The 13,453-nt window shown below is 36.6% G+C and overlaps 1 protein-coding gene across 1 annotated transcript in view; it reads right to left on the reverse strand.

Annotated features, from left to right (window-relative positions):
- The window catches only part of RAD51B (RAD51 paralog B), a 288,156-nt gene that overhangs the window by 273,715 nt on the left and 988 nt on the right, over positions 1 to 13,453 (reverse strand). The window contains exons 2-6 of the mRNA XM_017829726.1: positions 12,803 to 12,896; positions 11,967 to 12,080; positions 10,800 to 10,916; positions 5,261 to 5,397; positions 647 to 766 (exon numbers count right to left, since the gene is read on the reverse strand). Of these exons, the coding sequence (XP_017685215.1) occupies positions 647 to 766; positions 5,261 to 5,397; positions 10,800 to 10,916; positions 11,967 to 12,080; positions 12,803 to 12,886 (572 nt within the window). The 5' untranslated portion in view covers positions 12,887 to 12,896. The remainder of the gene's footprint in view (positions 1 to 646; positions 767 to 5,260; positions 5,398 to 10,799; positions 10,917 to 11,966; positions 12,081 to 12,802; positions 12,897 to 13,453) is intronic.

Raw genomic sequence — 13,453 nt, forward strand, 5'->3', positions numbered from 1 at the left:
CAATACATTCCATGTTTCTACAATATGCTACTAGCTGTTCTCTGATAAAGCTGCATTAGAAGATAAAAGTATCCTTAGAATAATTCTCTCACTAACATAAAACACATAGTATGATGCTAAAATATAACTTAATTAATTTTCATTGCAAAATATATTCACAAATTAACATAAGGTAACAGCATGACAATACAACACTGCCAACAAGATTCATGCTGATGACTCTTAAACAATTCCTTCCTCCCACTGCTGGAAGGGTTCCTGTCTTCCTGGAAGGAAACTGTGCTTTGGAGGAACAAGATCCTCTTCGATGGACAGTACAATTCTTATACTATGGTCCCTCCACAATCCAAGAGACAACCTGTCTCATGAACATCCCCTTTAAAGGCTTACAGGGATCAGATGACATAGAAATTGTCTACGAGAAATTTAAAAACATCAACCAGATTAGTCACATGCTATGAAATGAAAAGAGCAATGTCAATCTTTCTGCAGTGCTACTTTGCTGGAGACCATGCTGTTATCCACATGAAAAGGTCTCAAATAAATTAATTACTCTTCATAAAACTTTGATATAAAACAAATATTATAATAGACAATCAAGTCAAAGTGGTGTTGTATTTTTATTTTAAACTCTGGAAAAGAATACCTCTGTAATACACTGCAACAGGTCAGTTCTCGATAGAGGTGAATGCTACGGGTCATGCAGAACACCTTTTCATCTGAGTCAAAATAAGTAGGGAACCTGTTTCCTGCTATCTCAATCAACCTATTAAAAAAAAAAAAAAAAAAGCAAAACCAGAAGGTATATCACAGCAAAAAGAATAATGTAGGATAATAAGTCATCAAATATTCATGAAGCAAACACAGCAAACCTCTGAACCATAAGAAGATACCAAGTAATACTGGAAAGCTTTTAAAAAGGAAAAGCATACTTTATCAGTCAGATTGAAATACTGGAAGTCAGAACAGTTAGGTTCTCTTCTCAGTGATGCTCAGTCAATGGTACACAAGGGAAAGACATAATGTGTCTGTAAACAAAGAAAGAGAATATCTCCTCTAGAAGGAAACTGCAAAGTTTTTACTCAATGCGAAGTTCTTCAAATTTTATACAAGAGGTTCCAGGCAATGATCAAACATTCTCCTATTCTAATTATTGTATCTAAATACTATTTTCATTTAAACAATAGTAGTCTCCAACTCAAACCATCTTCCCTTTCACCTTTATCTTGTGGTGAAATCATAAGGTGTCACCACAGAAGTTTAACAAGCTGATAAGAAACAGAAGATCCAGCCAACATAGAAGCAGGACTGCAAAGAACAGAGCCCAGTTCGACTTCAAGTACTTATGCAAGCAGTACATATATGGAAAGTTTATCTGACAAAGTAAAAATCTTTTCACAGATAATCTCTCCTTAAAAACACAAATAAGGTCATTTGGATGGGTGACTGTTTCTGTTTTACCAGTTACCTATTTGTAAAAATGGCTTATAAAATGTTACGAAATCCACTTTTTAGAACATTGTGAAAAAACCAGAAACCAAACAGCATTGTGTCACAAAGTGACTGAGGCTCCAGCTGCCCAGCAACTACAACTGAACATCTATCCATTCAGATATCACAGGTACAAATGGCATGACTTGATACAACAAAATTACTAGAGCATTTAAGTGTCTGCTTTACTGATAGAACTGAATGTGGAATTCCATGATTAAATTTTCTCCATTACCTTATTAGCAAATTCATAAGCCTTCAAAACCTTGAATTACAGTTGCTAAGCATACCACTGTTTATTATCAGAGTAGACTAAAGAAGCATATCAGATAACTGGTGATAACACTGAAAGAAGTTAGAGGAAGTTGAATTTTTTTTGTTTATTTGTTGTCAAAATACTTTCATATTCAGAAATTATGACTTGAAAAAATCTCATAGATGTAAAACTAAACAATTTGCAGTTAAATTGTATTTTATACACAAAATCATTGAGGAAACTAAATGGTATGCATTCTAGAAATGCTGACTGCCTACAAACCCTACGAAGCCATTGGAAGGAAGTTCCACTCCTCTGAACACAAGGCAATTTTATCTAGGTCCTTAAAGAGATGATCCAAGAATTTAACTTTGAAAATCACAGTTATAATCTGCACACTGAAATTTTTTTCCATAATGAAAGTTTTATTTTTTAATAACAGAAAATTCTTAATTGTTTGTATTTTAAGCAGACATATCCCACTACCTATAGATTGAGTGGCTTCTAGTGGATTATACTTGTGGGCACAACTTACTGTTATTATCTCAATGCTTTTGATTTAGACCCCTTTCATTAAAATATGTAATGTTAAAGCTATTTTAGGGAAAAAAAATTAAAATCCATTTTATTTGGTTTAAAAATAGAAGCACTAAGCTTGAGTGTTAAGATACCTACCCCGAGCAAACAATTTCATTTTAATAGCCTGATTCTCATTCATTAAATACATTACTTATTACACATAAACTTGTCCTGCAGAACTTCCAGAGACAGAATTTTGTCTGCCCACCTGCACAATTAATCATGCAGATCATTTGGGCAACAGCGAGCCGCCATTCAACAGTCTGCAGGAAATGAGATTTCACTGTGCTTTCTAACGAGCATGCACATCACAAAGAACATTGTTATACTGAACAACATAAAGCGATACACGAAAATCTTGCCAAGATTGCAGCACTACTCTTCAGAGTTCCATGTGGGTTCAAAGTTCTTTAATATCTAAATCCTGTTTGTCATGATGAGACCAAAATCTCCACAGAACATGTTTTCTGCAATCAGGGCAGATCCATTATGTATCCAGATAATCTGTTCTCAGCTTTGGTTCACAGAAATTTGTACCTAGTGTTTTTCACAAGCAATAAGTATGACTAGCAAAAAAAGCCAACCTAACAAATTCTTTTCAGACTTTCTGAGTACGTCTGGTATGTTTTCAGTTAATAGCTGGCTACTACAAAACTGATGACAACAATTTTGATTTCCAGACTTACTACAGCCCTTTCATCTACCTGTCCTACTGTCCACGTTCTGACAAAGAGGAATGACAAGACACCATCTGCACTGTTACAGTTGTCTCTTATAAAAATAGTGCCAGCTAAATGTCTCCTTCTAGCCCTTTAAATTAAGATGCTATTAAATGAATATTCTATGATTTGCCTTCTTATCTGAGGTGTTTAGAACAACAATAAAACCAAAATATCTTTTATTTGCCATCTACTAATAATACAGGATTACAGAATCTTAAGAAAATTCCAGTTAGGAAGAGAATGCATGAGACTTCTAGGCCAAAAAAATGTTCTATACAGAGCCAGCTATTAAGTTAGAGCATACACTTCTTGAGTCTTTACCTATTTTGGAAGCCTCCAAAGATGGAGGCAGCACCACCTCTCTGGACAACCTTTATTTTACCACAAAGACAGTCAGGAATTAGAAAGCTTCTCCATATATCAGCACAGAAATGGATTTCAATCTATGCCTGCTGTCCCCCTGCCACACATCNTGTGCCATCTTCTCCATGGCCTCCTTATTGGCAAGAGAAGGCTTCTGTGAGATTTCCCAAAGCCTTCTCTCCTCTAGACCGAGCAAGTCCTCAGTCTCTCCACAAACAGCAAGTGCTCCCACTCCCAATCATCTTGGTAGTCCTTTGCTGAACTTCCTGCAGTTTGTCCTGTATTCCTTATACTGAGACTCCAAAACTGGACCTGGAATCTAGGTGCAGTCTAACATATACAAACTAAAAGGGGATATGCACCTCCCTCACTATGCTAGTTCAGCTCCTTAGAGATTGCAACACAGAAAGTATAAGATATAGTCAGTCTGCTGAAATTGTGTTTATCATTTCCAGTTGAGTAATACTATGTATGATTTAATACATAAATATACTCATCCTTAGAAATAATGTTATTTTCATCACATTTCCATTCTATGTAATATTGTATTTTCAGCAGTTTCATTTTCATGTTCACCTGATTTCCTTTCCTTTAGCATTCACTTCTAAACAACAAGTCTTAACTCACTCGTTGGGTCCTACTCTTTTTTACTATTTACATTTCAGGGATCTGAAATGAAACCTAACTGCTATGTAAGGGGGGAAGCATCATATTTTGCAGAGCTATTGCTTGAAGCTTTTTTTCTTTGACATATTACACTTCAAACTTTTGTGAAATTAACTTGATAAAAAACAGGGTTAGAAGCCAAACTTTGTCATCCATAAATTCAAATGAATAAACAATGCAAACAGGTTTGCTTTGATACTCCAGATTCGGGCCATGGCTATAATTACAAAATCATCTGAAATATCTAAATTCTTTCAAAGAATATTTTTCTGCCCATTTTTCTACACAAACAAGCACGTGACTGCTGTACTTCTTGTCCTCTCTCAGACCCTTATGAACTTTTGAACTTGCTCATTCCAAACAACAGGGAAAAAGGAATAGAAATTTCAAAAAATATTAAATCCTCATTGTTTAGAAAAGTTGGTAGTTAAGTAAAGTAAATTAGAGTTACCTTTAATGAAACACTGCAGGATTATTTCAACAGTTAATCACTCAGTCAACATGGGGAAGAGTGGCAACCAATACATGCATACATCTGTTCTCTCAAGCAAATACAGCACATAGTGTCTCCTGTCCATTCAGAACACTGTAAGTACACAGCTGAGCAGTTTCGGTCACATGGGCCAAGCAGGAGACATTAGAAAAATCAGAGATGTTACAGAGGTAAGGTAGTATAGTAAAGTACAGCTGCTAAGGATATAGGAAAAATGTGAGCTCACTCAGAAGGAAACCAGAAGTGCAGAAGGACACAGGGTCCCACTCAGAAGTAGGAAAGAAATCTGAAGGAAAATTAGCTATGTCAGTCCTACTGTTCACCAAAAAATCTCCGTTTCCTTTGTAGTCAAAATGAGGGGCCTTTACATCCTCAAAACCTTCCCCTTAACTCCACAAACTAAATTGCAAAGAAAGATTTCAGGTACAAGACTGATAATAACATCTATAAATTGAAGAGCATGCCATCCACCTTGCCATACCAGAAACTGCAACATCATTCAAATTAGGAAGGTGAGCAAACCATTCTATTAAATTAATTTCAACATCTATGGAATAACTGCATATACCAGAGGAATGGTTAATAACTACCACAGGTATCTAAAAATGCATCATTATTGCTCAGAAAATAATTGAAGGCTCCAAGATAAAAGGTCCTAAGAAACCTATACTTTAGATTTTTCCATCTTACCTTTCAGCACTGAATGCAGACTCTGTGTCAATGTATATAACTGCCCCATCTAGTCCTCCCATGCTTAGAGGCAGTGTAGCCAGAACACTCAGCATAATACAAAATTGAGTTTTGCCACAACCTGGTGGGCTAGTTATCTGGAAGAAAAAAGATTAGTAACATAACATTCATTTTACATAATTGTACTTTTATCTTTAACCCATCAGACCGTACTCAAATTTTGTTCCTTCAGCTACCACAGGAGGAGACAGACATGAAAAGACAGAATGCAACCCAGAAAGAGTAACTTTGAGTTACTGCTTTGCAGTCAGACTCATCCACTGAAGAATAAACAGCTTTACAGACCCAGCATTATGCTTGCACTTTATTTTTTTTGACATCGTTATTACTTTTCAAATTTGTGGTCCTCTACTCTCTCCCTCACTCACAAGATCTTCCCTAGAGACACCTAGTTCTCTTCCATCCCTGTGCTACCTTCTAAAATAGAGAAGAATTAGACGATTCACAGTTGACATTCACATGTCACCAACGGCCTTTAGAGCTGAAAACAAAGTCCAGAGCTAATGAGCTCACAGATGTAAATGACTGCTTAGGAATCATCATTACTTTGGTTAAACCAGGTCTCCCTTGGAAATCACAAGGATAATTGCTTATATCCTGTAAAGACTGAATGTTCAGTGTGAACCATATATATACAAAGAACAGATTTTATCTGCCCCAGAGACTACACTCTGCTCTGTAGTATGTATTCTTTCATTGGTGTTAACTCCCTATTACCATATTTCAACACCAACACCATTCAATGATCCAGACCAAAGCTTGCCAATTCTAAGCTTTCACCTGTGCTCACTGAAAGCCCCCTGTGGTTAAGGTTCCAGTACGATTTTGATTGAGAGAAAAACCACAGGGATCCAAAGAATACATTGTTTGATGAGATCACCAGTTTCTGAGAACAATATTTTTCTACTAGAGATGGCAGTCTGCTGTTCTTTATCCACTGTAGATTTTGCAGAGATTGTAAATGAATGCTGGGCTCTGTGTTCAGATAATTGTAAGTTCATTACTACTATGGCGAGTCTTTAAATACAATCCCACATTGTAACTGCTTCTGGGAAGGGAGATGATGAAATCTTAAATACTAAGAGGGCTGAAAAACAGCTGAGTGACTTTAGGCACTAGAAACAGAGCGATGGGTTCATTCTGATGCTAGTAGGTAAAAGCAAGCCTCTCCAGGGAAATTAAACTCCAAAATGAAGCATACCTCCTCAAAACACCTATTATTGCCAAAAAGAAACCTTAAAACAGAGAGACACTCAAAATCAAACTGATTTTTGAGACTACACCCACTAGAGTTTGGTTTTAAGCACAGACACCCTTTAACCACTAGGTATTACAATACTGGTATGGTTTTAAGTAGCAGCAGCATGAGTTGAAGCACAGAAAATTTACAGGGCAGGGAAGGACCGAATTAGCTACAGTTAACAGTTGGTTAAAATCCCTTTAATCATCTTTCTCTTTAAACAAGGCCTGAAAGCCAAGCCATATCAGTCAATCTACTCGAAGCTTTGATGCAACAGAAGCTTTAGATGATTTTTTTTTAGAAGCACACATTGCATTTAGAGAATTAGAGATCAGGAATCAGTCGTATTTATGCAATTATCTGTCCTTCAGCCAGTGCACTTAAATTACAGAATATCATATCAACAATGGCTGCTACATTTTAATCTAAACCCAAAGCATATATAAAAAATGCAGAGGCAATACACATTCCTTAGACTGTGATAGCCAAGGAACCTCACCAGGTGTTTCTGGTTAAAAAGAAGACTTGAAATGAATGAGGGGAGGGCATCAATCCAATTGTTAAAATAAAATGTTTAGATAACTGTGAGGACATCCTGTAAAAATGCCTGTAATTTCAGCCTTGCCTGGGAGGTGCACTGGAATCAACGTTTCAGTGGCTGGTGCAGGATCTAATTTAGCAGAGTTGCTATAAAAATGTCTGAGGATATGAGCATCATATCAGAGAAAGAGAAGGAACTTTGCAGGACAAGCTAGTATAAGGAAGCAAGCCAATTGAGCAGGAGAGCATTTCTATTCCCAAAAACAATACTTCATCTTTCATCAGTATTCCTTTAAAGGGCATTAAAACAGACTTTTAAATAATCCACAGTAAACAGTTTTAAACTACATTTTATTGTAGTTACTACAGGTTCAGCAAGTGTTTCTGAACACTACCATCCTAGTAAAAATTCCTCTAATATAATTTAAATTGAATGTCAGCAAAAAGTTTTACTCTGAATTTGCTCAGGAAAAAAAAAAAAATCACCCAAATAGAAATGTGAAGACTACAACAGTTTTTAATTTACCTCTGCCTAATAAAATATACTTTTATTTTTCAATAAGCTATATATTATTTTCTCTGGCACACCTGGAGGGTTTGGATGAAGTCACAAGGAGCTAATTCTTCTTCAGCTACCAGGAGATTAAATTCTTCAATATTCACAAAGTAATTAATTTAATTTTTCCTCATACAAGTTGGCCTAAAGCTCTGACATTTGACCACAGAATTTCAGCTATGATTTAATTTCCTACTTAAAATCTCATAGTGGTTTGGAAAAAAAAAATGGTCTGAGACAGTGTAACACAAATCAAATCCCTCTGGTACTCAAAACACAAGCAGCTTTGGCTGTAGAAGACACCACCACAAGTCTTAATCTTGTGGCTCTTGCACTCAAATTCCAAGTTTCCAGCCACCATTACTTCTGGGTAAACCAACAGGAAGACAATGATTTAGCCACACCAGTCAGGAAGTACATGCTGCACCAGCATACTTTCGAACAGAACTTTCTACATTTAATACCTGAAAAGCAAATAAAAAGCAATACATATTTATTTTTTTTTAGACACCTCTAATCTCGAGTTATTAATCTAATTCCTGGAGTCTACCTAGTTCTCCATATGATATTTCTGACTAAGTAGTTATTATGTATCAGTATTGTCAACCAAGCCCAAGGTACAGGTGAAAGAACGCAGTGCTGGCAGTTCTTCTACAGACATCTCCATCACTGTCCGTCAGCGAGATCCCCCATTGAAGAGAACTGCACCAGGCAGGTCTTCTCACTCTTAACCAAAATATGTTAGAATACAAAAAACATTCAAAAGCTTTTTTTCAGAAGAAAACTTAAAGTGAAACACCTTTCCTGGTGCAGTGCTTTTCATTTACAATTAGATGAAAGTTCAGCCTATCTTTGAATATATTAATTCCCCCCAACCAATTTTAAATACGATGATACATAGAGAGTATGACCATTGTTAAAATAGAGATAAGCAAGTTTCCCAGATTTCCTCATATCTAAAGAGATAAGTATTTTAAGGAAACACTGAGGTGAAAATATTAAAATTGAGTATTGTGAAAAATCGACCAGGCTACAAAGTAGTACGAAATATACAGCACTGCAAAATTAAGCATTTGCATTAACTTCCCGTAGAGCATTATTTTATACCACCTCAGGAAAATTATATTTGACATCCACAGTTTAAGATCAACTGCTTGGTTAGCTTACTTCAAAATAAAATTAACAAAAAGGAAAAAAGAAAAAAACACCAACACAAAACCTAGAAGTCAAAGGTTAGCTAAGCTCCCCTAAAACTCCCAGCATGTCAACCACTGCTTTTCCCAGATCTCCCTCTGAAGCAATGCCAAGAACGTGGCAATCAGCAAGCCTGAATTCTATTATGCTCCAGAGCTATTCTACCTGGTCTTCATGCAAGAATATGTCAGATACACCACACTGATTGCTGAATGATAGCTCCAATTTAGGATTAAAAACAAAGACAAATATTCATCACAGCAGCCTCGTAAAATAGCTGTGTGGCTCTGTGGACCCAAAATCACATCAACTTGGTTTTTAAGCAGAAAAAAATAGTCCATATTCAGTACTCCAAATATTTGGGCACCACTCATGAGCCAGTCAGTCCTATCACAGAAAAGACACATCTCTATTCTACTTTTTTCTCCCACTTGCACAGCAGTGGCCCTGCATTTCAACTAAAGCACAATTCAGACATTTAAGCATGGGAACAGCCATTCTCTGCCTTCAGGAAAAAAAAGGTTAGTAGACCACACGGAAATCCTGGAAATCCACATGCTAGCTGAAAGCGAGCATCATTTCATTTCAAACATGGACTACGCTATTTCATCAGTTCACTGGATGAACAATAACAGATAAGAAAAGATATCAAAGTACACCTAGTGTAGTCACTGCTTTACTGATAAAAATATTTTCAGCAACTAAAAATTCATCTCCTGCTGAAGGCACTACCCTCAATAGCAGTATAGTTACAATGTCAGGACCATGCATACCACACTACTACATACAGGAACAGCTCTTTCTTCTTCAATTAAACCGAATTTAGCGAGCTATTTCTTCCAGAATTTAAAGACTCCCAGTGTTGATCTTAAGTTCTTCTGATCCAAATTTCTTATAGCAAATTGACAACAAAGTTAGGCCTAGATATGAGAGATCAATATAAGTTCTTAATCAGTATGTGTTCTTAAACATTTTTATGACCTGAATGGTGTATATTCCTGTACATCAAAAACAAAAAGAAAGACTCAGAATCTTTAAAAACTAATATCCCCTCAGTACATACGAGTTTACTAGAGCAGAAACTGTTTAGTCTAAACTCAGTGTTGCTTAAACACTAGTATGTTTTAAGTCACTATCTGTTTTCATAAGTCATTTCTACCTGAGATCAAAATCAATCTAGCTTGATTATAAGGTGTGGAAAAAATTTATTTTCTTCACAGTATGGTTTTCATAACTTCTCACTTTTAGTCCTCTACAAAGAAAAGCACTTATTAAGGACTGTTAAAGTGTTCAAGGGAAAAAATTGTTTCAACCTGTCTATATTCAGAGCACGACTCACACAATATATAGGTCTTCTACAGGGCACAGCTCACTTCATAACTTTAAGACAGCAAGTACGGCCACACTGCATTAAAAAAATCCATCTAGCTCTGGATTTGTCTTTAACAAGAACCTACAACAGACAGCTTGGGGAATAACCCAGGAGCAGGGCACACATATAATGATAGTCTCTCCAATATATAAGTTTCTCCAACTCCATTTGCAGGTCAGCAAATTCCTAATGCAATCAGAGATTGCATCTTTGTATTTTTATAATACTCTGTGACTCCTATGAGCATCTACACAAATCCCACCTTTCCGGATTATAGAAACTATGCACATTATCACTTTCCATGAGGCCACAGAGAAATCCAGATACTAGAACAATTTAATTGTAAAAAAAATTTAAAGAAAAAAAAGTAGCATTATCCAAGGTCTAGGGAGTGACAGTTAAATAGATAGAGAGATATGTAATCTGTAGTTCTGCAACTTTCCCACTGTAAAATCCAGCCAACAATTCTCCTGAATTTCCTGTGAAAATTTTCACTTTTTTTAAAGGAAAGTGAAGGAGTGATTTTTGACTTCTAGGTGGAATGCTCAACTGAAGTAACATATATTAAACAAGTTACCTCTGTGAGGGACCCACAAGGTACTCCACCATGCAAGACTCTATCCAAACTATGCAGCGTGGTGGATAAAAAGGCTGAAGAGGGACTGACAGACTTCCTTAGTTTCATTTCATAAGCCTACGGAAGGAGGGAGGAAAAAAACAAAAGAGAACAAACAAATCAGAAAATGCCTTTTTTTAATGGAAATAGGAGACTTGTACTTGCTTTCATCAACCTGGTATGACAACAGTTGCCAATGAGCAAAGTACTCCTATCTTCAACTATAGTCTGCTTAGTTCATCACACTTACATCCCATTTATATCTCACAGAGTAAATTTTAAAGTCTTTTTTATTTCCCTCACCACAATATTAAATAATAAGCCGTTAATAACAAAATGACAGAAGTTTTCTCTGTTGCTATTCAAAAAGGTTTGCTTTTAACCCATAAAAATCCAAATTCTAAATAAGTAAACAGTATATGTATGGTTAGTGACCATTACAAAACCCTCACATGAAATCTAAAAACAAAAACTCCCTCATCAACGTTCATTACCAATTTGAAACTACGTGGGTTGAAGGAAAGTTTTGCTAAAGAGTCCCAAGTCTTTGAATAAGCCTGTGTAGTACTCTAACCATTCATCATTTTCCACTTTGCCAAAAGAAAATCCAGCCACTGCCTTGCAGTTACTGTGTTTCCTTCTTGCACTCCCCCCAGTAGAGTGTCTTACCTGTAGAGTAAGGCACACTACAGCTCATTAGAAAAAATCCTCAAGAAATTATTTTCAGGATCACTTCACTTCTCGGCACCACTTTTATATCTAAAACCAGTTCATACTGAAATTCTTAGTCTTTTTCTGTATTAAACAACTTGTTGGTTTTTTTTAGTTGCAGGATCTAAACTAGAAGCAATTTTTACATGCTGGATTGCAAGAGAGGATAACCTATTTCCCTACTGCACTCAGAACAGATGCTGCAAGCCTGAACAATCTCTTGAGGCTATAGCACCTAATAAATGTAACTGCATCAAACTAAAGTGTGTCAGAGATCTAAATTTCAAACCAAAAATATTACTTCATTGTGCAATAAAACCAAGACGCTCCATGCCTCCTGGCTAAAAAGATGAGTGACAATGTTCAGGTTTTTCCCTGATATTTTATCAAAAACAGTATCAACACAAGTATACTTACTGTCTGCATTTTGGGAGCACAAGCTCGGCTGACTTTACAAAGAAGCTTCTGCACCTCATAGTAGCTCTGTCCCGTCACTTTCATTAGCTCCAAGAGGGAAAGACATAAGAAGTCCTGAAAGATAATAAAGTTCAGAGAGCTCAACCTAGGAATCCAGGCTGGGGACTAAACTGATGCAATCTATATACAACTGGTACCCATTCCACAGGTTTACCAACTCTGCCACGTTATACACTATTATGCTGTATCTCTCCTACCTTTTCCTCATACAGTATACTAAAAGAAGTTGTATTCACATTTTAAAAGACATGGAATAAGAGGACCAACCATTTAAGATCTGTGTGATGGAACTGCAACAAGATAACACCTTTTTGCCCACCTGAAACACATTAAAATCAAATTTAAGTCTTCCAAATTGCAGTGCTAGGCAGAGATTCTGTATATATGATGCATATTGCTGAAATACATAGGGCCTCTTGGCTCATGGACAGCTTCTTGTCCACCAGGGCCCCCTCTCTGCCCTGGTGAGGGGCAGAGCTGTTCTTCTCTGCAGAGCTGCTTCCACAGCTTCCCTACCTCCACAGGGGTAGTAAGTCCATAAAAGTTTAAATGTTTTAGTTAGGCATCTATCATTTTAAAGCTCTATTTTTACAAAGCAGCAGGCCAGATGCTGTCTGAAATGCCCCCTACTTCACAGAAAGTAAAGCTTCCTGTTTAATTACAAAAAAGTGAACACCACATGCATTAAAACAACACAAACACACACAAAAAACCCACCACTAACATAAAAACCAACCACAAAAAAACATACCCTGTAAACAAAACAACATTTTCACCTGACAGGTAGTGATCTGACAGCGACTCAGCCTCTCACACAGCTCCTGAGACAACAGTGCTCTTCTTAGTTTCTTAGCAGCCATGCTCCTCAACCTGCATAGCAAACAAAAAAAAAAAAATTTTTGAAAGATGATTTGAATATGACTGTGCAATTTCACTCACTCTTTGCTAAAGAACAGGAAAGTGTGCACACGTGTGCATATATAGAGGTATATATAAATGATACAATGTGATACAGATTTCCCCCCGTAAGTCTGCATCACATTACGTTATATTATCACTCTGAAAGCACTTTTGTTGAATTACTTCTCCTCATATTTGACCACGTATGAGATCATGCCAATCAGAATGGAAGAGTCAGCACTGTTTATAGGGCAGGTGTTTCTGGGATGTAAGAAAGCTGGAAATTACTCAGTCGTGAGCTGAATAAGAACTCCTCATGCTATACTGCACTGGAAAGAAATGAGTTATTTTTGGATGCCTGAACATGAATTGTAGAGCAACCACAGTAAGCATTCAGCCCTAGAACATATACTGCTAGAACACACACTCGGTTCTGGTGACCCAGGATTCGTGACAGGTGTTAAAAGAACAAAAAGCCTGAAGGGCTGGAAAGATACTTTAGCATGCAAGAGTCAAGATGATCAGTC

Source organism: Lepidothrix coronata, unplaced genomic scaffold, assembly GCF_001604755.1.
Source record: "Lepidothrix coronata isolate B3197 unplaced genomic scaffold, Lepidothrix_coronata-1.0 Scaffold168, whole genome shotgun sequence".
NCBI lineage: Eukaryota > Metazoa > Chordata > Aves > Passeriformes > Pipridae > Lepidothrix > Lepidothrix coronata.